The 26,360-nt window shown below is 40.2% G+C and overlaps 1 protein-coding gene across 7 annotated transcripts; it reads left to right on the top strand.

The window, feature by feature from the left end:
• Window positions 1-326: 326 nt before the first annotated feature.
• add2 (adducin 2 (beta)) lies at window positions 327-26,296 on the top strand. 7 transcript variants are annotated; one of them, XM_055011786.1, is made up of 16 exons: window positions 327-683; window positions 8,574-8,771; window positions 9,295-9,436; window positions 11,662-11,813; window positions 12,304-12,384; window positions 14,580-14,729; window positions 15,820-15,963; window positions 16,184-16,282; window positions 16,754-16,930; window positions 19,790-20,038; window positions 20,873-20,989; window positions 21,100-21,186; window positions 21,278-21,404; window positions 23,332-23,415; window positions 24,745-24,778; window positions 24,952-25,093. In XM_055011786.1, coding segments are annotated over exons 2-16 (1,791 nt in total). In that variant the 5' UTR covers window positions 327-683; window positions 8,574-8,624; the 3' UTR covers window positions 24,953-25,093. The 7 variants fall into 7 exon arrangements, with proteins under 7 accessions (XP_054867761.1, XP_035809964.1, XP_035809966.1 ...); XM_035954071.2 differs by lacking the exon at window positions 24,745-24,778 and having other exon boundaries at window positions 328-683; window positions 24,952-26,296; XM_035954073.2 differs by lacking the exon at window positions 23,332-23,415 and having other exon boundaries at window positions 328-683.
• The last annotated feature ends 64 nt before the right edge of the window (window positions 26,297-26,360 follow it).

The raw sequence follows: 26,360 nt of genomic DNA, 5'->3' as shown, positions 1-26,360 counted from the left end.
GGTAGTGTATATTTCTGGAGATATTGAACCTTAATTATGGCTTGCTAGTTGAGACGTTTTTGGAAAATACAAAAAATCCCAGGTCTGAAAACATGGCATTTTCGAAATTCAAACAAAAATGTTCTGCAGACTTTTTTTTTTTTTTTTTTTTTTAAATCTAAGGCAGTGCAGCTCCAGATGTCCTGAAACCTGCCCCACATGTCTATTTCAGCTACATTGTGACAAAAACCACTGAGCGCATTAATAATCTGTCACCTTCTCTATCACAGGCTCTTCTCCACTGGAACAGAAGGTGGCGCCTGTTTGATGTGGTATATTTTGCTCGACTTGGACTGGGCCTAAACCACTAAACACCGTTTCGGGAGGCAGCTTTAGAAACCCAGCGGGACTGCTTCACAAACACAATAACCCAGTACGCTGGCAGGATTCCCACCGTGGCTCAGTGAGTGGGAGTGTTTGGGTGGCAGACTGTGGACAGGCGTGGCAGTGGGCTGGTCCAGGCGCACTGAGCGATGAAAAACACCAGAGTCCATTGGAGAGGTGTCAGCTGAGGCCCTGAAACAGCCTCACAAAGGAACTCTGACTGATCTGCTGTAATTAACTCCATCTGCTGCTCTGAGGACGGCGGCGGGCTGTGGGGGGCCGCACCCACACGGCAGACGCGGTCCTGAGGATGCACTGAGGTGAGTACACCGCTCATATTTGTGCTTAGAGTCGCTCATGGGGAGATGTCTGGGCGCAGAACAGGACCCTCCCTGACGCGTGCATGAGAACTGTGTGCACATTTCACAGATGATGCCTTCATGTTTACTGTGTTGTTGTCGCTCATCGCTGCGCCACGATCTCTTGCACGGATTCACTGAAATGTACGTACATTCCACTGCACGGTGCTTCCATTTTAAATGTCCTGCAGGTGGAGGCCCGCTCAGTGGAAGGTCCCACATGAATGTGTTGTATATTAATAGAGTGTGACTGCAAGTCAGTGATGGCAGCGCCTCATCCCGAGGATGTTGTTTCACATCAGCTCGGGCTTTCCGTGCTCCTGACGGTCACGATGCGCTATTTTAGCGTCATTCGAGATATATGGGTTCTAGATGGTCGTTTCTTTACAGAGGAGACCCGTGCTGTGTTGCACTATCGCCGCTGGCCTCTGCGTTTTTGCGGAGGCCATTAGTGCATCCTCCGCTCTGCTGGTGCTGATGCTGCAGCGTGTGCGAGTGTTGCTAGGCAGCCATGCAGAGCGCGGCCCGCTGGCGGGTGGATGAGCAAAGGATGCTAAACACGCACAACACAGCACTGTCCGCTGATCATGAGATGTGAGGCTTTACAATGTTGCGTGCTGGACTCACATGATGACCAGTTCAACGGACCTGCTCTCTCCCTCCTCCATGTGACACATGATCCTCTCTGGAAGTGGGCTTTGCAGATTCTTTTCACTTATTTATCTCTCACAGCACAATAGCAGACAGAGAGCATGGGGCAGTTATCAGCCACAGCAGTGTAGAAATCTGTGGGATAATTCTAGCATGATAGAACGAGCTGTAAAATCTATGATTAAGCCAGGACAAATCATAGGATGAATTGAATGTTTTGTTGTTTCATTTAAAGTAAAACACCTTAAAATTAAGTTTGTACTGTAAAACATCCTAAAGAAATGGAGTCAAATCAATATATATTGTTTAATTTATGTAAATTAAATTCAGATAATTGTTTTTGGACAATTTTGCAGCTTTAAAAGCACAAGTTCTTAGAATTTGAGGCATTATGACCTAAAATGACAAATTAAATAAATGAAGAGTTCCCTCAACTTATTAAATTATATTTATAATGTAAAAAAAAAAAAACATAGCAGACTTCACAGGATGCATTACTGGAAAGTTCAAACTCCCCAGAGATGCTTGTTTTTTTGTAGTTTGTGAAGACAGACATAGTGGGAGTTTTCTGTGTATCTTTAGTACATGCAGGCACAAGTTATAGCTGTTTGTTTTCACAGAAATCAAAACTATTCTTACCATGATAAAGATTAATACTGAATTCAGTCCCTACACCAACAGACATACAGTTAACCTCACTGTACCCAGGAGCCGCCTCACAGATTGTCTCTGTACTGATTCTGGCCGACAACTGAGTCTGTAAGATCTCCAAGTTAAATGAGGAAGAAACTCCTTAAACTTACAGAAATGTAACAGGAAAGCCAGTCTGTCATTAACCATTGTCTTCACAGAATGTAAGTTCTAAGAAGCTAACATACAACTGCATACAAACCTACAAACATATATGCATGTAGTAGTTTTACCTGAGCACGTATATTTGGGATTTGTTGGACTTCTTACATTAGGAATATTGATTTAGTCACATACTGTAATTAATAAAAAAGGCAGAACCCCTTTGATTTAAATGAACCCCATTACTTGCCTACAGCTACTTTTGCATCTACTCCTTCCTAAAGTGCTTTAAATTGTGATATTGTTTATTTATAGTTAGCACAGTATTTCAAAGTGGAAGCCAAACTTCCCATTAGAGGCTATAGAGACCAGATTGTCCTCCTGCAGGGAGTCATCTAAATTTATTGTACCTCTACATCAATCATGCATTAATGCATTTTCATTTGGTGTATCCTGCATTTTTAGAGCACAGTCTTCTATCAAATGTTTAAAGATAATGAATCCATTTATATGGATGTTGAATACAGTAAAGTTGCCCTTGTAAGTAATGTAAACATGTTATAATACTTTACTGTAGATTTACCTGGGTCCAGTGAGGGAAGAAGTATTTACATCCTGGTACCAATACAGTGTTGAAAGTCTCCATTACAAGTGAAAATCCTGGAAGAAAAATTCTCCTGAATTTAAAATCCTGGTTTGGTCCCTGTCACTGATGTATTTATATGTATGACACCATTAGATTAATTATAGTGATGTATCAGTGTCAGCAGCACGTTACTGTTGTATCTGCTGCAGGTGGAGCTAGTTTGAGGTACTTTATATCCACATTTGTATGTAGTTTAACACAGGGACCACCTAATTAGATTTTGGCAGTGACGCAGCTTGTAGTCTGGATCCACGGATTTCTTAAAGATTTCTGTATCAGTGCGAGATAGTGGCACAGCGTCACTGTAACTATGACAAGTGAATATTCCGTCAGCTGCTTGCTGGCAATCACAAGATTGCGATCCTACTACAAATCCACCGTTGCGGACTTATCGGGACTTATCCATTGGAAATCATACGACGACTGAGCAGCCTTGGCGGAGTACTGCACTCTCTCAGTGCTTTTCTTGTTTTGTTTTATGTCAGGCAGGAATATTAGATTGAAAGTTGGTTTAAAAGAAATTGTTAACTAAAAATGTGTCTGGATTTTAGTTATACTGTATGCAACCCGAGTAGTTAAAGTGAGGTCAGTCAAACACAGAATAATGTGGCTATCTAAGCAGATTTTATAGTGGAGTTCATGAGCTTAAACTCTAAGAATATTTACAATTATTCAGCATTAGCTATTTAGTAAAACAGCCAAGGTAGTGATTTGTTTCAAACTAGTTACATAACTGGTTGGGATTTACTGGCCAGCCATTATGTCAAAAACCTAATGAAAGTGAAGCCAAAGAAAATCAATCCAGAGCTGCTTAGGTAATTATACCCTTATCTGCCTCTGTGCTGTGGGATGTCAGTGCTCAGACATAGAGGCCTAAAAGCACTGCAAGTGAGTAGATTTACAGCAGTCAATACCAACATGCATATGTGAATATAAAGTACCACAAGATCTTTTACTTTTTCAAAATTGGTTGTTTAGTTCAAGCCTTTTTAAAAAAAATGTTTGATCACATCTCACAAGCGTCATGCAACACAGGACCTCAGATTTGTTGACTAATTTATTTTGATAGATCAGTTTGGGTATTTTTATTTTCTAAAAGTACGTCTAAATTCTCCAGCTGACACCAGTCTCCCGTTTCCAGCTTCTTTAATGCGAATATTGCCTGGTTTCTTTGTTCCTCTGTGACTCAACTAAACATCTTTGGGTTGTGAACAAAACATTTCTCATCTCTGCATTTGTTACATACAAATCAATATTTTTCACAATTTTATGACATTTTATAGACTAAGCAATACATCTATGAATCCAGAAAATAATGGACAGATTAATCAAGAGTGGAAATAACTGGAAACTGCAGCCTTAAAATAAGTGATCCTGACATTCAGATTTTGTGTTTGAGTTCTAAGTAAGATGAAGGAGAGGAAACTGTGGCAGGAAATCAGCTCCATTACATCCTGAATTCTTATGAAAGAAAAGTGAGGTGATGATGCAGCATGGTCAGCTTTCACAATAAGGATGAGAGGAGGAGGAGGCAGAGATAGTGGGCCAGCAGCCAGAAGTCCATGTCTCTCCCTAAGTCATTAGGACCGTCCCTGGAGAGAGAGGCTTTATGTCTGCTGCCTGTCAGCAGCTGAGCCCCCGCGGCCCCTAGAGAGACAGTCATCGACACTGAGAACCATTCAGTTACTGTGAAAGAAAGAGAACTGCTGCTTTTAGCCTTTGCAGACTGAGTACTGCTGAACACATTAGAATGTTAATTAAACAAGTGGAAATGAAGCATAAGTGGTGAAAAACTGTTCAGAAGAAAACAATGTTTACATTGGAAATACTGTACTCTCAGAAAAATACTGGTGCCTGAGTAGTTCTTAAGAGGGCTTTCTGGTTCCTCCACCAACAGATGAAAATCTGTATTTAGGGGATGGTTCTTCACATATTTCATGTGAGTCTTTAAAATACTGAATGTTCTTTATTTTTATTGGAGTTCTTTGATTGGCTGGCAGATGATAGCATAACATTAGAGCTGCAACTACAGATTGTTTTCATCATTTGTCACTATTTTTGCCTATAAAACATCTTTCTTGTATGGCCCGTGGTCCAGAACCCAAAATATTAAAATATTAAATGTAATATAGGGTTGCTGCATTTCTGGATCCCTTAATTACTTGGACTATTATCATGTCTTTTTATCAAAATAGAACCAAGTGGGTCCACAAAAAACAAATCAAAAAATGGTTCCTTCAAGAACCTATGTACAAGAACCATTTGTTGTGGTAACTAGTGGTCTGTTGAAGAACGTTTAAAGAAAATGGATTTCCTATGGTATCACTGTGAAGAATCATTTTTGGTTTCAGTTAGTACCTTTATTTTTTTAGATTGTAGATTCAATATGACATTAAACAGAACAGTTATCTTTCATAAAAATCTAAGAACTTTGCTTGAATGATTTGAATAGTACATCATGTTGTAGAGGATTTGATGCTACAGTGGCTGGCTAATGACTTTTGACAGCTGATGAAATGTTCCAGCGTTCCGGAGCTTGATGCTGTCGGGTCAAAGTGCACAGTTTATTCAGAAACTCCATTAAAGGTTTAGATGTTTCACATGTGCAGCACAGTGAGATTTAGTAATGCACATGGAGCTGATGCAGCTTTCCGTTGCATCTTTAGAGTGAGCAGCTTAAAAGCTGCCTCTGGAAGGTTGAAGGATGGAGCTGAGAGTGTATGTTAGCTCAGGTCACACAAATAGTAGTGTTACAGTGATGCAACTAATCTATTAATGAAGTCAGTTAGTGAGAGGTAGCAGAGGAGGGAGGGAGGGTGTGGTGTGTTTAGGACCTTATCTGCTCCCTGCAGCACTGTGTGTGTTGTCAGAGAGCTGAGTGTTGTTCAGTCGGGGAGGGGCCAGCTCCTGTCTGAAGATCCTTACGGTAACTCTTTGCTCTTTCTCCAATTACTGAGTCGTATCACTTGCTAGCTTCCTGTTAGTGGTTCTGATGCTGCTGTCTGCATGTGAGCTCTTACTGCTAATGCTGCATTTTTGACAGCGCTGCACTTCCAGCAGGCAGGGCCCCGAGGAATACAGCAACCATAATGTGAGGGTAGGATTTTCATCGTCATGCTGCCATTTGAGAATCTATTGAAACTGAGGCTTAATGTGTAGCGCAACATATTGTTTGTATTTGTAATGGCAAAAAAGGAACCTAATTTTTCTTTTTTAATGCCAAGGCAAGATACAGAAGTATTTAGAGTTGAATTGTACATAAGAGTATTTTGACTGAATGAATGGTTGTTATTTAATATTTAATCATGTTGGCCGGATCTCTTCTGATGTTTTAACTCTCTGAGCTCATGTGCAGCAGGGGATCCTTTGGCAGAACTCTTGTGTACTCTTGAAATTACAAGCTTAAAATGTTCTTCTTCTATTTGCACGTTTACGTACATTTCTTTGGATAAACCTTGATGGCCTTTTAATGTGAAAAGGATTATTGCTGCTGCTTTGGGGCATCTGATTTGTATAATTAGAATTAGTGATGCACAACATTGGGTTTTTGCTGATTTCTGATGTATTAGTATACTTTCTTGGTAATTTTTTGGTATGTTTTTGCCATTGACCAATTATGCAAACTCATGTCAGATTCCCCAAGTCATGTTTTCAAAATAGAATATGACGTAATAGAACTTCTACAGTCATATTTATGATTAAGAATAGGGAAACGAATAATTAATTTTTTGCCAATATCCAATATGCTGATACTTCCAACTAACTTACCGAGAACCTATAGTCTCTCTTGTAGTGAAATCAACATATTATTGTCTACTCTCATAATGATGGTTCACTGGCAGGTGGACAAATATACAATACAATGCTTTTCTAATGTACACCAAACTGTAAACTTTCAGCCCACTGACATTATCTGCCTGTTCGTGCTCATTTTAGGCCGATGCTGTTTCTCATTTTCAAGGCTTTATTCACCAATTACTGATGAAGATGATGCAGATAACTTTGTGCATTCATAGACTTTATGTGATATGTCTAAAGTCATTACCCTTTAATCTTGAAATCAGATCTGCTTCATTCATGCTGGGCTATAGATTTATCCCATTAGGTATGAATAGGAAGTTACAAATTTAAACTTGTTTTCTGAATTCAGATTGTGATTTCTGATGTGTCACAATGTGTCTTAAGGAAAATGTCCAGACTGTTTGTGAGATAAATTTCATGATTTATTTTCAAAAGATTTTAAAATGGACACACTTCTTCTTAAATGATTTATCACAATTCCAGCAATTGTTAAAATGCTTTATTCAAGTTAACTAAATTACATTGTTGCTGAGAGGACGCTATTTGTAAAATGGAGCTTCTGCTGTCACATGTTGCAGTGAAGTGACGGTACGGATGTCTGAAGGATTGGGTGTTATGAAAAGTAGTGATTTTTACAAGCACACTTGGCCACACCTTTGGTCCCTGACAAAACATCTGCATTAGATGGGAGTATAAATACTCACTGGTCTGCACTGGTCCTCAGCAGCGACTTTTACATTTATCTTATTAGAACCTTTACCCCTGTCTGCAGTGTACCGATGACAGTCTCAAAAATACAGATTCACACTTCTGAAGTTTCATGCATAACTAGAAAAGCACTCAGAGAGTACAGTACTCCTCCAAGGCTGCTCATTCCTTGTATCATTTCCGACGGATAAGTCCCGATAAGTCTGCAGTGGTCGATTTGTAGTAGGATCGCAATCATGTGATCGTCAGCAGGTAGCTGATGTAGTGTTCACTTGTAGTCATAGTTACAGTGACTCTGTGCCGTTATCAATGATGCAGAAATCGTGGATCCAGACTATAAGCCGCATCACTGCCAAAATCTAATCAATTGGTCCTTGTGTCATTTCAGACCTTCCCTGAAAATTTCATGTAAATCCATTAGTCCATTTATGAGTGATGTTGTGAACAGACAGACAAACCAATGCTGATCGTCACATAACTCCACCGCTTTCCTTGGCAGAGTAATCAGCAAAGGAACCGGTCCTTGCAGAGTGTAGCTTTCTCCATCATTATTCTTGAGAATCGATTTCTGGTCTGAACATGGGACCGAATCACTCCAATTTACACTATATTTTTTTCACTGTGTAGCATAGAGTAATTTTATTCTTTGTTTGAGCAGAGTTGTAGGTGAGCTGGTGTGCTCAAGGGACAGTGAGTGGAGAGAGCGTTGGGGGCATCATGTTCCAGAAGAAGCAACAGTTTAGAGTTACACTACTGTTCAAAGGTTTGGGGTCACTTAGAAATGTCCTTTTTTTTTTTTAAAGAAAAGCATTTTTTTCAATGAAGATAACATTAAATTAATCAGAAATCCAGTCTAGACATTGTTAATGTGGTAAATGACTATTCTAGTTGGAAACAGCTGATTTTTAATGGAATATCTACATAGAGGTACAGAGGAACATTTCCAGCAACCATCACTCCTGTGTTCTAATGCTGCATTGTGTTAGCTAATGGTGATGAAAGGCTAATTGATGATTAGAAAACCCTTGTGCAAGTATGTTAGTGTGAGTTTTCATGGAAAACATGAAATTGTCTGGGTGACCCCAAACTTTTGAACGGTAGTGTACATCTAAGCCATTTTAAGCTTAAAAGGTATCACTTTCATGGGGATGTTACAAATTAGAGGAGTTTTTAGAGTTTAAATCAATGACCAACTTCAAAAGTGCAACACCTACAACAGTTGTAATGTTATTTTCTGTGTACTTTCATTACAGTTCTTCTCACCCACGCCTGGTTGTAAGACACCCACTGCAAAACAGTAGAAGATGAGTAAGTCTCCAACCCCCAAGGGCACCCCGGTGCAGCGCAGCCCCAGTGATGGGGTCCCTGAGAGCCTCCCGTCTCCTCAGCACTCCACCCCCGGCTCCGGACCGCAGCATAAGAAACGCATCTCCAGCCTCCTTCAGAGTCCAGTGAGCTGACCATTTAGCTTTGTGGTTGATTGTTTCTCCTTTATTTCTCTCTGTCCTCTCCAGATGTGTTTACCTCCTCACATTAGAATAAATGTGTTCTGGGCTGCCGTCAGTGCCGGACCCCAATCTGAGTGCAGGACTGTGAGCTTCTGCCTCTGCAAGGGAAGCTGTGAAGCTGCATGATGCTGGTGAAATTGTGTGTGAAGTAGAGAAGGTGGCCATAATGTGAAAGGAGTGATAGCATGGGACTGACTCATTAGATATGTTTACTCACTCTCGCCCTTGTCGAGGAGGAGTGTTTATTAGTCATCTTGTTTGTTCAAAGTCCCATGAATTTTCATGGTATTAGAGTATCTTTTAAATTACTCTGAGATTTTGTTTGTGGAGAAAAGGACTATCCAGTATTGAAGTGTTTAAATCCTTTACACAGGGACTTTGAGGGTTGATATTAAACTGAAAATGATGATGATCTGTGTATACATGCATGTTTGATAATGTATTAATGTCCAATCTGTGTTTGTAGTCATTCAGAGAGGAGCTGGACGTGCTGATCCAGGAACAGATGAAGAAGGGTGGCAGCTCATCCAACCTCTGGGCATTGAGACAGCTGGCTGATTTCATGGCCTCACATGGATCTCCAGCCGCCCTGCCAGTCTCACCCTCCAGTATGTGTTAGACGTCTGAATAAGCCTTTATGCATTCCGTAATTCCATTTTAACCTTGTTTACCTTATAAACATTGTCATAGTCAGATGTAATCCCTAGATTTGAAACAATGTTACCAGAGTTGACAACTTCAATGGCAAGTGACCAGTTTAATGAGTTCAAGTGTTTTGATGTTTTGTGGTCAATGTTCGCTTCGGGAGTAACAAAAGCAATGGAACAGATCAATTCCAACAATAATTAGAATACAACAAAATGCAACTATTTAATGTAAAAGTTACAGAACAAAAAGACAGAATCGCATTCCCTATTATTTCAGCAAAACTTATTTATTGTGTTTTGCCTCATTCACTTTGCTCTACAATTTCACTCTATTGCAGATTAAAATGTCTATAATAATACAACTTTACTGTGAGAAGACTGAGTCTGTCACATGTCAGCACGACTCACCAGTAATCATTGTAGTTCAACAAAACAACAGGAGCTGAAGTTCAGTTTGTTTAGTTTGTTCTTTATTAAATACCTGCAGAATCCATATGAATGTCTACATGGTGAGTTATACACATTTATGCACGGCACATTTTCACATTATTGTAAATATTGAGGTGTTTTTGTGTTGTGGAACTTATCAAACGCACTGCTGCATTTCCCCTGCTGGTCTAAGTATATTATATAAACTCTGTAAATCCACAGGCCTTTTCACAGTCTCACATAAACTAAAAATAACTGAAAGTTGGCACCTCTGCCGTGCATATTGTAGAATAAACTTAATTCAGTATGTAATTAGTAATTGTATCAAATTACATTTTTAAAGTAGCCTCTCAACCATGATTGTGAGTTAGTATTGTCAGCTACTAGCAAATGCTATTACCATTAGCTCAGTACCCTACTTTATTTTTAATCCAAGTGTTTTGTCATCCTGAATCTCCATTCTTAACACTGGATTATCCACTATTATGCAATCAGCTGCTACTGTGGATATTCATTTCATGATTAGACAGAGTTGTCTCCATTGATCATCAGGGCAAAAATAGAGGCTGGGTGTGCTCGCTGTGCAACGTTTCCCTCAATAATCAATCACAGCAATTATGAATAAAACACTGTGGCAGCACAGCAATGTGGCAGTGTGGCCTACTTTTACCATGAAGCTGCATCAAAGTTTGGGGAGGGATTGATGTTTTCGGCTGAATGTTTTGGAGAAAATATTGCAATTTTATTAACAAATATAGTGAATTTTTTTAAGTTTCAGTTCAATATTTATGTGCAATTCTCACCTGAGATACCACCGAATACAAAATGTAAAAGATAATTAACAGTTTTTAGAAAACCTGTGACTGTTGTCATTGGTTAACTGTTAACTTTAACTGCATTCAGTTTACATAGCTGGTCTTACAATAAATGAAATAGAACCACGCTGAATGCTGCAAGCTTGGAGTTGGGGATGAACTGGTCTGTTCCTGCAGAGCACTCACACCTGAAATCAACCAATGAATGTAATTATAGCTTCTATTCTTCCACATCCTACAAAAACTCAGACCTAAAGCAGCACCAAAGTAAAGATACTTGTCAGTTTAAACAGTATAACAGCACTGGAAGCAGCAGTAAATGTGGACAGAGAAAATGAGTGATTGATTGAGTGTAGGAGGTGTTGGCAATGTCTGGCCACCTCTCAGTGTCTCCACCTTAAAAGGGACACAGTCATCATTAGTGTTGTTAGTTCCACCTGTGCTTTTCTTGCAGTGACAAAAGTTTATGCCACTGAAAATGTATGAATACAACCACTGGGATAGTATTTGTCCACAAATGTGGCATGACTGAAGGAAAAATGAAAATGATAAGTTGCCTATTTAAAGGAGATGTATTTGTTCTATTAGGGGTTTTGGAATGGTTTTATTTCACGTAAAAAATCTGTACATGAGCTACAAGCTGTGTTTAGGGAGAAGTACTGAAGCACTGATAAAGTGTTGTCATGAAGCAGTGTGGATGAATTCTTATGCAGATTAACCCCATGCAGATAAATGATTTTAATTAGATAGAAAACCTGTATGGGGAAAAAACGACCAGTACTGTTAAAGTACAAAGAAAATAGCGTTAGCAGGATATTAAGTGCCAAGGTTTTATCCTTATGTTAAAATCAGCTGCTCTCCTACTTATCATTTATATATACAGACCATCATCTTCACTGCACTCTGACTCTGTGTGGTTCTCTGTCCCCCTCCCCCACACAGACATGATGATGGTGACACCCATCAATGACCTGCATGGCTGGGAACCTGGCAGCATGGTGAAGGGGGAGAGGTTGATGCGCTGCAAGCTGGCCAGCACCCATCGCCTGTTCGACCTGTACGGCTGGGCCCAGATCAGCCGCACCTGTCTCACAGTTAGTTTTTCAACCTTTTCACTTTATGTTCCTGGCCTTATATTTTATTTTTTCTTTTTCTGAGATACATCAGTGTAAGTAGAAGATTGCGAAATACACTTTATTTGACTGTTAGTGCCCACACAATAGTCAGCTTTGGTCAGATTATCTCTGTAGTAATGACGCTAACTTCTGGACTTCTAGTGAGTCATTGATTGATCTGACAGCAGTATTAAGGCACTGACTAACTCTGTTTAGAATGAATGAAACATGACATTTGAACTTTGAAGCGTTCGAACAGTCAATACAGAAGAAAAGCACTGCAGTAACAAGGTTAGGAAGGAGCCTGTTATCTCTGGTCAGAGGATAGAAATCTGTGCATCTGTGCTCTGTTTTGTCCTTTTTTGCTGTGCTAATGGATAGACTCCAGAAGAGTTTTCTCTCAGTAATGTAATGTTCTGCTCTTTTCTCAGCATGTATTCTTACCAGTGTCATTTTTCCTCCCTGACAGTTGCGTGTGAGTAAGGAACAGGAACACTTCCTGGTGCTTCCAGATGGCCTGGCCTACAGCGAGGTTACTGGATCCAGTCTGGTGAGTCAGGATTAGCGACACATGGGGCAGGTTTCAGACTGATAATGGGGGGTGGTAGGTGGGTCCATTGAAACTGCTGGTACTGCAGCTGATAAAACACAAATAAGAAAACTGATCAGTATTTATTACAGAGGATGTTCAATCAATAACATTAATTTCACTTTGATTTGGCCACAAATTAAAGTGATTCTCTTCATTATGAGACAGTTTCAGACCTACATGCACTTCAATACAATATCATGTTTGAATATATGAAGTTTGATAGTTTTATTGTGCAGCTGTCTGTTAGAAATAATCAGCTGCATTTATCGCTAAAATAAACACACTGCGCATGTTTAACAATTTTCTACCAGCATTTCTGTGTTACATAATTTCCAGTTGCAGCTTTTTATTGTCAGAAATGTTTATGTTCCTCATTGTTCTCCATTAAAACAACCTGTTTGCGATCAGTTCATTTTGTGTGGAAACGAGTCAAATGATGCATTAACGCTCCTGTTTGAAGCAGAAAGTCTGAGTTAACAAAGAAAGTTGAAAACCACCTTCATACCTCGAAAGTCGGGTCAGGTCGTGTTACCTGCTACTGGTACAGTGTAACCCAGTACAATCTGCTGCATTAAAAATGGATAGATGGTTTACCCAGGACTCAGTCTCCAAAGGACATATGAACTCAACAGTCACCGGCCAACCATCAGACATGGAGTGGGGTCCCATGTATATGTTAGGCGTAAAGTTGACATTCCAACTTAATGGCAGCCCCTGCACCTGCAGGACATTGCAGACATATTGGCCGAGCCTCTCCTCTGATTAAGATGTACTGCAGGCGAGAGAAGCACTTGATAAGTACGAGGACAACCCAAGTTGCTTTAACGTTCTGACTTGAAGATCAGACCATAGTTGGCAGACCTCATCTCAGGTACAGGAAAGTTTTGAAGAGGGATCTTAAAGACTTCAACATGGAGCCTTCATTCTGGACGTCCACCTGCACTGAATGAGCAGTTTGGCACTCCAAACTACACAAGGGAGTCAAAAATAACAAAGCAGCAAATCTTGAGAAACTGAAGAGACAGCAGAGATGCCTGTCTACCACTATCTATTAAACCTAGCTGATCTTCTTCCGCATAGTTGGCAACGACTGAAGCTGGTCTGAACTAAACCTTCATACCTGTTAACTCTGACTGAAGTTTTAGTTTTTGTCTAGCTGACTCAAACAAAGAAAGCCTGACTATGTCAAGCTGCCTTTGTAGCTCAGTCTTCTGATCTGCTAAATGCTGCAAACACTAGAAAAAATCGCGCCAGTTAAAATAGTCAATTTAAAATCCCCTTATAATTTATTGATTATAGGTCTGGGTCCGTATAGGATGAAGTCTGGGTCTGGATTCGGACTGTGGTCCACCAGTTAATGACCTGGGGTCTAGTATGTAGTGGATTAAATGAAGCATCAATTCAGAGAATTTTGCCTTGAGGAATTTTATTAATCAAATTACTCGAATAACTCAAGGAATTGTTTTAGCCCTAAACATAAATAAAACAAGGAGTCAGCGCCATGGCTGAGCCCTTTTAAATTAAAACTGCAGTGTACTGATGACAGTCTCCAAAACATGGATTCTTATTTCCAGGGTTTCATATGTAACAAACTTAAGAAACCAATACTGTCAACTTGCACGTGGGGCTTTCTGTATCATTATTATTCTTCAGAACTGGTTTCTGCTTTAAGCATCTATGGTTGAATTACCCCAGTACTAACAAGTTATTATTTTTTAAGTTATCTTTTTGGCCTTTATTATATAGGACAGTGGAGAGAGAGACAAAACATGGGTAGAAGAGTGGGGGAATGACATGCAGTAAATGGCCGTGGGCTGGATTCGAACCCATGACCGCTGCGTTGGGCACTATAGCCCCTGTTTATGGGTTATCCGCTCAGCCAGCTGATCTATCTGAGCACCCATACTAAGAAGTTTTAAATAGAACCAAGAAGCAGAAATGTATTTTTAAACTGATTTTATGACAGACGCTACTGATGTTATAATTTCCTTCACTGGTGTATGCATATATTAGAACTCTGACTTTGCTAGCCAAATACTAAATGCATATAAGAGAATATAGCTGTGAATAAGTTAATATCTTGTTTGGAAGCAGAGCTGTTAATAGTGACCTCTCTGACAGACACATGCTGCTGGTGCTGTGTTGTTTCACAGGTGAAGGTGAATATCCTGGGAGAAGTGGTGGAGAAGGGCAGCACCAACCTGGGAGTGGACACTGAGAAGTTCAGCCTGCACTCTGCCATCTACTCCGCTCGGCCAGATGTTCGTTGTCTGTTTCACCTCCACACACCAGCTACTGCCGCGGTGAGTCAGCCTGGGCCAAATCTGAGGTGCAGGGTGGTGTGAGCTCATAGCTACATAATGCAGGGTTCATTTTGGCACATGATTTAGTTTTAATCATTTGATGAAAATGTGTAGTAGTTTTAATCACATTTTAGATCTTTGATTTGAATTAGATATAGTCAACACAAGCAACAAATATGTCAGTCTAGTATTCATCAGTGACGTTTTAGTCTCATATTTGCTTTTTTGAAAGTCCATCTAAATTTCTGCCATCTTTGTATAAAGTTACCATGGTTGCAGATGTTGTTCTCATTTATTACGAGGTTCGTGGAAAAGGCTCAGTGTCCATGTCCCCCTTTACTACAGTGATAAAACAGACAGACTCTCCTCAGTAAAGCCAGTTATCATTTTCAAACTCTGTTTGAACAGAACCATCTTTATTAGCAGCAGCAGCTCATTCATTCGATGATTCACTAAGTTGCTCTTCACATTTTGGGTTCTGTCTGAGAGGAGATACTCCAATTTTAAGGGCGGCTAGTTTAATTGCTAAGATACAAATGTGTAATCCAACAAATGCTACTGGTCACTGAATAAGACTTTGTATCAAAGCAGTGATTAGTTCAGTTGTGTTTCCTTCAACATCATTTTGTTTTTATATATTGACAAAAAATAAATAAACATTTTGTTGTAGTTCCCATCTTGAAATATTACTTTTTATTTCATTTTAGTTTAATTTTTGTCCTGTAAAAAAAAGTCTTTAGCAAATATTTATCAGCATAGTTTTAGTTGATTAAATTGATGTCCTATCTTGTTTAGAGGAAACACTGTTACACTGTTGTTGGTCAGTGCAGACACACATACACACAGCTGAATGTCTCCTTATTCATACCCTAAACACAAAAAATCCTTCAAATTACACATTTGAAATCACTGGTGAATGTTGTCTCAAAGCTGCAGTCTTTCCAATGTCACCTTGCTCTGTGTGAGCTCTGATAACATTACACCATTGTCCATCATGGATTTGCTTGTAAAGCACATTGTGACTCCAACACTGTGTGAGCTGTGACTATCATGACCTTTACTACCACGACTGACAGCTAACTGTCCCCAGGTTTCAGCTATGAAGTGCGGCCTCCTGCCGCTGTCCCATGAGGCTCTGCTGGTTGGGGACGTAGCCTATTATGACTACAATGGAGTCATGGAGGTGGAGGAGGACAGAGTGGAGCTGCAGAAGAGCTTAGGACCCACCTGTAAGGTGAGCACACCACAAGAGACAAGACTAAACGTAAAACACATATCAGCAATTGACTCGGCTGCTCCAGTGCCTCCTACTTAAGCCTTGAGAATGAATAAATGAACAGAGGTACGACATGAGGTGACGTGGCCTTACACCGGATTAATTATTGAAGCTGCAGCTGCTCACAGTTCAGTTGGTTTTATTTCAGTGGTGATGTTGATTCTATGATGCATCCCAGGTTCTGGTGCTGAGGAATCATGGCATTGTGGCTCTGGGGGAGTCTGTGGAGGAGGCCTTCTACACCATCTACCACATCCAGGCTGCCTGCCAGATCCAGGTAACACACGCACACACACACGCACACTCTACACTGATGAACAGCTGACATACTGGAAACGAGAGTGCTGCCACTGCATGTGTGTGTGTGTGGGGATTAGCATGTGAAGGTAATGGAGATGCACCAATTTTACACCTGGGCAGTTGTCCTTCTCTTGGTACCCTTTCACTGTAATTCAGCCAACAGCTCTGCACTGCAGCATAATACACTAGAGGAGTGTCATGTGCCAAAGAAACACTGCAGTAATCCTACAGGAGCAGCAGTAGCCTGTAGGGAAGCAGATATGTAACTGTGAGGTCATATTTTGCCTCACACACAGGAAATAGTTTTTTAAAAAAGCTGTGCTTGTTTAATGTGCATGTGTATGAAGCAGAATTTTGCTGGTAACAGAACCTAAACTCCTTTTCCTTGATAAAAAGAGCTAAAGAGTGTTTGCAGTTGCTTGAATTTAGTCTGTTTTCATCTTTACAGGTGTCAGCTTTGTGCTGTGCTGGAGGAGAACACAACCTGATTCTGCTGGACCGAACCACCCACAAACCCAACCCGACTGGCACTGTCGGCTGGGCTGGCTCCACCTTTGGACCACTGCATAAGAGTCGCATTGGAGAACATGAGTTTGAAGCCCTCATGAGAACTCTTGATAACCTGGTAGGCAGCAGTTTCAGTTTACTGAACAGAAGATTCAGTGGTGGTTGAGGACACACAAATCTTTTAGATTTTGTTGACATGTGAAGTTCAATTTTATTCAGTCTTCTGTAACTAATGAGGGAGCCAACATCTTTGGCACTGGATGCCAGTGAGTCCCGTTATAGGAAGTGTAGGGTTCAGTGTTTTTGAACCTATAACAAGTCAGGACATCTCTGCAGTGATTGTAATAATTCTTTTTTAATACGTCTTTTGAAACTCTCCCAACTTTATGGTAGATCAACGCTCATATTCAAGATAACCACTTTAAAGATTTGCTGGAATTAAAAGAGTGGCACATCAAAAGGTTTAAGCGTGCTGATTTGCATAAAGTGCAGAAGGTTTTGTCAGCTGCAGAGCTCCATAAGCAGCTCGCTGTGGCTGCTGCTGCTTCCACCTCTTCACACATGCAATATTAAATACAGACAGAAAACCCCTCACATTACTGTGCAGATTAGTTTTTATCTAACATTGCTGCTGGTGCATGTGTTCCTCTTCTGTTTTATGGGATTGCTTTATGTACTGTAGTCTGACTTGTAAATGCAGTTCAACGGCTTCAATCTTGTGACTGTTGATATCTTCATCCTGTAGCTTAAAAACGAAGCGGTGGTGCAAAGTAACTAAGTACATTTACTCAAGTACTTTACTTAAGTACAGTTTGCTGAGGTTTGAGGTACTTTATTTGAGTATTTCAATTTTATGTGACAGAGAGAAATTTTGTACCTTCTACTCCACTATATTTATCTGACAGCTTTAGCTGCTTTTTAGATGACGGTTTTACACAATAGATAATAAGAAGCTTTTAAATGACAACATGCTGTTAAAGGTTAAAGTAGTGGTTTTTCCACCAAATAGTTATTTTTGCCTCTAAACTTATGACATGGTTTCATTCAATAGATATCAAAAATCTAAATATTAGAAAGAAATCCACAAATTTGACAACAGAGTTGTGGATCAGAACTTTTTTGTTCATTCCTCTCCCCTTATTTATGTTTGAAACCCTCAAATGTATGTACTGTTCCTCAATATGAACTGTATATAAAGTATTTGTAACCTGCAGCAGCTTCAATACTAACGTACTGCTGACACACTGATGTTTAACTATTATTGATCTAATGATGTCATTTATAATAATATATCAGTCAGATGGACTAAACAAGCATTTCTGTTTTAATTCCTCAACTAGATTTTGCAATACTTAAGTGCTTTTATGTAACCCTCTGATGTACAACATGGGTCAAAAGTGACCCATATTCAATGAGTGTCTCTTGACCCATGTTGTGCATCAAAGGGTTAAGCAGAATTTTTCATGTAAGAATTTTACTTGTAATGGAGTATTTTTACATTATTGTATTAGTATTTTTACTTCAGTATATGATCTGAATACTTCTGTCACCACTGTAAAGAAGTCATGATACAAAATCTGTTAAATCAGCTGAAGTCTGTCCTTTAAGATAATTAAATCCAAATAATGGATATGTGTGGTAACTGTAGCTCTTATGCAACCAATTCACACACCAGTTAGCTTATTTATTTATTCAGGAAAGATCGTTATCCACCACTGCAGAAACTTTCAGCACTGTACTTTTGAACAGCCCCAAAAAACTGCTATATGGGTCTTGACAGCGATCGGTTAAACTTGTAAAGGACAACAAGTGTAATTTTTTCTGTCCTCTCTATGTCCACGTGGAGTTGCAGCCTTCTCCCCTCTGACATTACCATCAATAACTGAAGATTCACCATATAGGCTAAAATAACAAACCTCCAATTTTCGATTTCCTTTGTCCACATAAAATTGGAGCTACGTCTGGTAGCTACTATTTGTCGTTGTTGTTTTGGCGCACTCAGAGTTAATGTGGTCAAAACTGTCAGGCTGTTCCTGTTCATGTCCAGCTTGTGCCTGCCCCTGTGAGTTTAAGTACTGGCCCAGTACTGGAAACCAGTCTTCCCTAGATGTCTAGAAATCGTTGACTGTGTTCCAAGTCATACACTTTTCCTTTTTGCTGCAAGTACAGAGTACAGCTGCCCTTCCAAAGTACTTACTGTGTCATGCAGCGTGCATACAGTTGGGATGTACTACTTGCGCCCTAAATTTTGACCATCACAGTTTGAAGTGTGAAATGAACTGTCATCTGTCCATGTCCTCTCGATGGGTGGCCAAGGCTATTTATACTCGCAAGAAACACCGAGATGAATGTGACGTACCTGCACAGAGGATTGTGGGTCAGAATGGCCAGAAAAACATGCTGGCTTGCATTCTGCAAAGTCCCAACAGATGTAGTAGGACATCCTGGTATTTTTGGAATACTACATTTGACATAATTTGTAATGGGATGTATTAAATCTTTATCTGGCATATAGTATGATAGTATTGGTATTGGAATGCACCTGAAGTGAACTTTGCTAGTCGTAAACATCTCCAACATCCTGTTATCAGAGTAAAAGCACTTTGACAAATACTGCTGCATTTGTTTTATTTGCTTCACAATAAAAGCTTAAAAGCCCTCCTGTGGTTTGCTGAAAGCTTTCAATGCGAAGCAGCAGCATGAACTCCTCATTTTGCATCAACAGTAGCTTGACACAGGTCGGATTCAGCTGCTCTGTGAGAAGAAAAGTACAAACCACAGAAACTGTACTGATCTACAAGCTGAACACAGGAAGATTTTCAGACATGTTGCTTCCTCTTTAGATGCCTGTAAAGCCACAGGCATCAATAAAGTGCCATAGTACTTAATTGATTTCATAGTATGGTAGTCAGCACCAAGATTCAGCTGCTTAATGCACGTCTACCTTCTAAAGCTTACTCCTTCTGTTGTGTTTCAGGGCTACCGGACCGGCTACGCCTACCGTTTCCCTGTGCTGCTAGAGCGGTCGCGGACACGGAGGGAGGTGGAGGTGCCGGCTACCGTCACAGTCTTCCACCAGTTTGACGATGACGGAGTCCACCCAGCTCTGAGGCAGCACCCGTTTGCCCAGCGGCAGCAGCAGGAGAGGACCCGATGGCTGAACACCCCCAACACCTACCAGAAAGTCAACCAGGAGGAAGCCAGCCCAGGACACCAGCGCACCACTGTGAGCCTCCAGGGAGGGAAGATCTGGATCTGTACTAACAATACATGTTGGAAGTCGCTGTGATTGAGATTCCAAATATAGTCCAAAAATTTGTATCTTTTCTGCATGTTCTACAACTAAATTTTGGCCATTTTGACCTAAATATTGTATAATGTTTCCCAGTTCAAAAGGGGGATTGGTAGACTGTGTCAGTTTGAATGTTAAGGGATAAAAAAAATGATGAAAGAGCAGCAGAGAACAAAGAGATCAGAACCTGGAGTGAGATCAAAGTGATCTGTGAAGGGGAAAAGTAGAAAAGACTTAAAACTTGTTCAAGTTTGGAGTTATGCTTTCAGATGATGCAAGGAGGAGGCAGACACAGCAACAAAATAATTAACTGTGATATATATCCAAAATCAGCAGCTGTCCCTCTGATTCCTGTGGAGACTGATGTAGACTGCAGAGCTTTTGTTTCAAATTCCCTGATACCATAGAGGAAAGATGAAGCAGATGAGGCCTTTAAAGACAAAGCATTATGAGAGAGGTTGTCTTACATCAGTGGGAGGAGCTTGGCTGTTCCTGCCACCCTCCCCTCTCTCTCTCTTCTCTGCATTGCAGGGGGAAGCCCACCATCTCTGTGAGAACTGCTGCAGTGCAGAGGCTGCCCTCTGCTGGCAAAACATACTGCACATTAGTAAATCTCTCTTCAAAACATTTTTTTTGTCAAGAATGAAGGAACTGTAGCCACGTGACTGAATTCGGAAGATAGAGTCTTCATATTCAGTAATCGTCTCTGCTTTTTTCTTTAAAATAGTACATAAGATGTTGTTTTGATGTTGGTTTTCTTACCTGTAGTGGTTAAAGACAGAAGAGGTGACACAAGCTGGCAGCACATCCATCAAGATTGAGAACCCAAACCAGTTTGTGCCTCTTTTTACCAACCCTCAAGAGGTGATTGAGACACGAAACAAGGTAACTTTCACTTGCTTTTCCCGTTTGTCTCTCCTCCACAATTCCCATGTCGACTTTCTGCGTACTGTCACATGTATCAAAAGTGTTTACTAAAATCATTTTGTCTTCAGATCCGACAGCAGAATCGTCAGGACATGAAAACTGCAGGACCACAGTCTCAAGTCCTCGCCAGCGTCATAACAGAAGACAGTCCTCCGGTAAACTGTCTGTCACTCTTTTCCTCTTTATGTCCTCCCATTTGATCTTCAGAGTTTAAAGCTGTGACTTTGTGTTTCTGTTCATCATTAGTCCCCAGTCAGCCCACCCAAAGTCCCACCAGAGCCAGAACCTCCGAATCCCTTCAACCAGCTGACGGACCAGGAGCTGGAGGAGTACCGCAAGGAGGTGCAGAGGAAACAGGATGGAGGGGCCGATGGTACATTTCATTCAGCTTTATTCCCTCTGTTTGGCTTTTTAACCATATAACAGCAGACTAACTGTTGTTTTGAGCTAGACGCATCCTGAAAGCAGTATTACAATAGAATTACATTAACAGTTGTCTTAAACACTATGTGGCCAAAAGTGTACAGAAACTGAACATCATGCCTGTAAGTGGTAATGAAATATTTCATCACATTTTAACCACACCCTTACAAAAACAGGTTTTAGTTTGCTGGCCAGTATTTGGGGTACACCTTTGTCAATGTTGCCCCAGTTGGTCATAATTTCTTAAGCAAACTGGAAAAGCACTCAGAGAGCGCAGTACTCCACCAAGGCCTTGTAAACCAGTGGACATGTTTGCTTGTAGTGGCAAACTTATTATTGGCAAAATATTACTGGACGTTAGCTACTAGTGGCCAACTCTGGTGAACTTGTGTAAGCTCTTTTCTAGAAAAATTTAGTCCTTTAGTGGAGATCTGCTACAGACAGAACAGGTATTAATATACCGCTACAACTGCTCTGGGGAGGTCAGCAGATTGTATAATGTAACTTCAGGGATTTGCTGTTTCCTCCATAAAAACATGACTGATGTCGACTGTGAGTTAGTTCACACTTTCAATTTTACAAGTAGTTAGTTAGCTTCTGCCTTGTTGCTAGCTGGAATAGCTGGTGTTTAGCATTAGTTAGTTTTATTCTGAAATATTATTCTGAAATAATATCATATAGTGTACTGGACTAGATATTTGGTCAGGAAAATAGATGGTGTTTCTTGGGCAAAATGGGGAACAGATAGATGAATAAATGTGTGTAAAGTAAGAAGAATCTGATGAGCAAAATAGATTGAGATAAAACAAAACTTAATTAATACTAATAATAGGCTTTATTCATAGAGCACTTTCCAGATCCAAGATTACAAAGTGCTTCATAAAGCAGCAAAATAAAAAATGCATCATGACATCATCAGGATTTAAAAGAAAGATAAAAAGGCAACTTGGTGTAAAAAACAAAAGAAACATTATTGAAAGAAATAAAAGACAGTTCAATGAAAATACAACTCAAATAAAATGAGGAAAGCCTCTTCAATGAAAGCATGTTTTAAGAAGAGACGTACATGAGATCACTGACCAAGCTGAGTTGATTTAATCGTGCAGATTGTTCCTGATCTTTGACAGCCCTGACTGCAAAAGCTCTGTCCCCTTTAGTTGGCAGCCAAGAACAGAAAGTGCAAACCGGTGAGCACAGTACTGAAAGGTCAGAACTATAACTAGGAGAGTTTTAAAGTAATGGATATCACCTCTTCTAAAACAGACTGTGAGCCAGACTAAAGGAGAGTGATGCACTTATGTTTCATGGTTGTGATTCAATTCATTTTCAGCCATTCAATTTGTTCATTTTAATGAGTTAACCAACTGCAATATTTATTGATGTATTTACTTAGTTTCCTAACTCGTCTGATGCTCTTTAACTGCCTTTCCGTAGCACCACGGAGCATATTTTTAGCAGTATAGTGTAGTAAAGGCAACATTATGTGCCGCCCCTCACTTGCTCTACTGACACATTTCAAAGTGTTCTAACCTTCTGACAGGTGTGTGTAGCATTATAAATACAAAAATATTCAATTCAGATTTAGTACTGTGAAGCAACACGGCAGATTTGTGGGCTTTTGCATGTAAATTACTATATCATGCCGTGTAGAGGCAGACAGAGACTTGCAGTCTTCTCAGCACTGGTCTCTTTTTTTGTTTATGGTCATGACTTATGTTAAATTCTGTGATCATTTTTGAGTTTAAAATTCTACACACAAGACGTCACGTGTGTCTGTGGTGTAAACTGTGTTCACTCCTCTTGGCCTCACAAATCTAACCTCCTGCACAGCTGAGCCCTCACCGTCCCTCACTGTGTGTCTGTGTCTGTGTAAGTAGGGGAGGAGGTGGCAAATGACAAGGAGCCTCCCCCCGCTACCTCCCCCACAAAGGGCCCTTCACAGAGCCACCCTCCTCCGTCAGGTGAGGCTCGGCCGGGTGCTGCCTGTCTTGCCTTACAGGTCTGAGCTGCAGCCTGCTTCAGATCTTCCGTGGACTCATGTTTGACTCAGTGCTGCTTCTACCCTTTCATGTTTCAAATACCTACTGACCGCCATGTTACTCCTCCTCATGTACAGCAGATACTGACTCTGTGTGGTGAAAACACACATTCAGGTAGAACTGGGTGATAAAAACTGTGTATACTCATACATATTCCTGAAGGGATCTAAAGTATCTTTTTCCTATTTTATTTAGATGTAGTATTGAGTGTGAAAACCTGTCTTTATTTTAGAAATGGTAGTTTCATTCAAATAGCCAAACACAAGGTCCATTTTGGTAATATTCTGGGGCTTCAACAGCAGGTGGCGCTTGGACAGCATAAAGCTAAGTCACAGACAAGCTCAGTGACTGAGAGATGTGGTTGAAAGCGCTGGAAAAATCTCAAAAGTGGACCTTTGTTAAAATATTCTTTTGTCAAAATATAATATTAAAAAACAGTTAGGAATTGTACACATAAAAGGGAACTATTCAGTCCCCAAAATGGCCTTAATTGAATCCACATCTCTACCTTTGTCTCTCGTCAATATGTATGATGTATCATTTGACAAACAGATTTGTCCATCTACCCAAAATGTGACAGCTTTTTAGTTGCTGTAGTTATAGATTAAAAAAGAAAATAAAGTCCTGCTGAAGGAGAACAAGATTATGGCTTATATCACAAAATAAATCCCTGCCTCCACCCATTACAATAGAGGTGAATGGAATTTCAGTTGTGTGTTCATTTTAAATATTCAACAGTGTCACCTCTCACCAAAGACTATTGTCCCACTTTCTCTGGATAATCAAGACACCTCAGTATTGGAACATGCTGCAGTCTCTGTGAAAACTGTTGACAGCGTGTTCTATAGACTGGGAACATGTCTTCACGTCAGAGACATGAAGGAGTAACATGGAGTGTCAGCTTTTGTTGGTGTGTGTGTTCGATCTTTGTCAAGGACGACATTTTGACTTCTCATACAGTAATAAGTTCAACCATGTTACTACAAGTCCTCCTAACTAAAGCTCTAATAAAGGCTCTGGTGTATTTTCTGTGCCAGGGAATCTGCTCTGCCTAAAAATAAATGGAATGCAGCCTTTATTGTTAATAGTTAAGTCAAAATGTCTGGTTACTGTTTGATTTACATTTGCCACATTTCAGTCTTTTGTTGGTAAACCCACCTGTCTCTGTATCCACTGTATCTGTTGTACTCTCTCCTTTTGTGTCTGTCTGTCTGTCTGTCCTTTTCTATGTTACTCCACACTTGTTCATAGGGCACACTTCTGGTGCTATGGTCTTGTCTCACTAGTAAGTATGGAGAAACCATATGACAACCTATTTCTCATTCAGCAAGCATGTTCATCTGCAGTGACGAGTCTAGCATGTAGCTTTGCAGCTGCACCCGACTCGAGACTTTGTGCCTGATTGCTAAATGCTCTGTGCTTTGTTTGTTTAAAAAAAAAAAAAAAAACTCTGAGCAGAAGAGGGAAAGACTGACTCTCCGGCCATTCAGAACGGAGGCGAGGAGGAGAAGCAGACGACAGAGGAGCTAGAGAAGGGGATGAAGGCTCTTTCAACCAACGACACCTCCTCCACACCTGCTGCTCCGCCCACCAAACCGCAAGGTGGCACCCCCGAGGGCTCACCCTCCAAGTCCCCATCCAAGAAGAAAAAGAAGTTCAAACCGCCATCGTTCCTGAAAAAGAGCAAGAAGCAGAAAGAGAAAGCAGAGACCTGAGACGCTCATACAGACGCACCAAACCTCGGTGAAATACTACAGTGAAATACTTCCTAGTTGCAGATGGAGTCAACCACATCAGATCTATTCTAAGAGCCATTTAAAATGTCAGATATGGTGTACTAAATTGACCTTCAGTACTGTACCACTGCTACTCACTGATTTTAATGTATGTGGTGATTCATCTAGTACACTGGTAGTTATTTTCACATACTATTTGACCGTGGTCGGACACAACCCAACATTTTGACACACTACTTCTTGTCACACATACAGTCCCTGTATTACTCACATCTTATTTTTATTGCTCTGCTATTGATCTGTTTCTTCACCTCACTGTACAGGCATTCAAACATGCTCCTCTCTAATACTGGGATTACTGCTGTGATCCTGTGCAGTTGACACTCGGAATTTGTTTCTGACATTTTTTAAAGAATCCACAACTCTGCAAATCACAGTGGAAACTAAAGCCTCCATGAATTATGAACCCTTTCTCCATGTATAGGCACTTGACATATGTAGATTGACATTCTAGTACGTTGATTTGTTCATCATCATAGGCATCTTCTAGTCACAGTTTGGTTCTAATTATCAGATAGATGTTGCAGGTATACTCTGTGAGCACAGGTGCAGTGCATTTAGAAATATACTGATAGCTACTGATTGTGCTCTGCTGAATGCTGGTTTTGTGTAAAACTATCAGCCTGCTGACGTCATTACAGCAGGGGCAAACAAGGAACAAGAAAAGGGGGAAAATATACTGGCTCGCAACAAAACAACACGCTGTGAATGCTATTATCAAAACCAAAAGGATAAAGAATTTGTTGCTTGTCAATGCAGTCTGAAACCCAGTAATAGAAGATACTGAAGGTACTAAACATTCCACTTTTCTCATTTTCTTTTAAATGTATGTGTGCAAAATACCTCTTAACAGTACTAATTTTCAGTTTGAACCAGTAGCTGTTATCAAAATGCTGATGTGTGATGTTTGCTCATAGTTTTATTTTATTTTATATTAGAATGTATAAGTGAGTGTTGCAAGGTTACCATGTATCAGTCATTAAAGATCAAGTCTGATTTAGAATCAATTGGGCATGTAGTTCTGTCTTTCTCTGTTTTGCATAGTGCACTTCATTTCTCACGTTTTCCACA

Source organism: Amphiprion ocellaris, chromosome 6, assembly GCF_022539595.1.
Source record: "Amphiprion ocellaris isolate individual 3 ecotype Okinawa chromosome 6, ASM2253959v1, whole genome shotgun sequence".
Taxonomy (NCBI): Eukaryota; Metazoa; Chordata; class Actinopteri; family Pomacentridae; genus Amphiprion; species Amphiprion ocellaris.
This window is presented reverse-complemented; position numbering and strand designations above follow the sequence as displayed.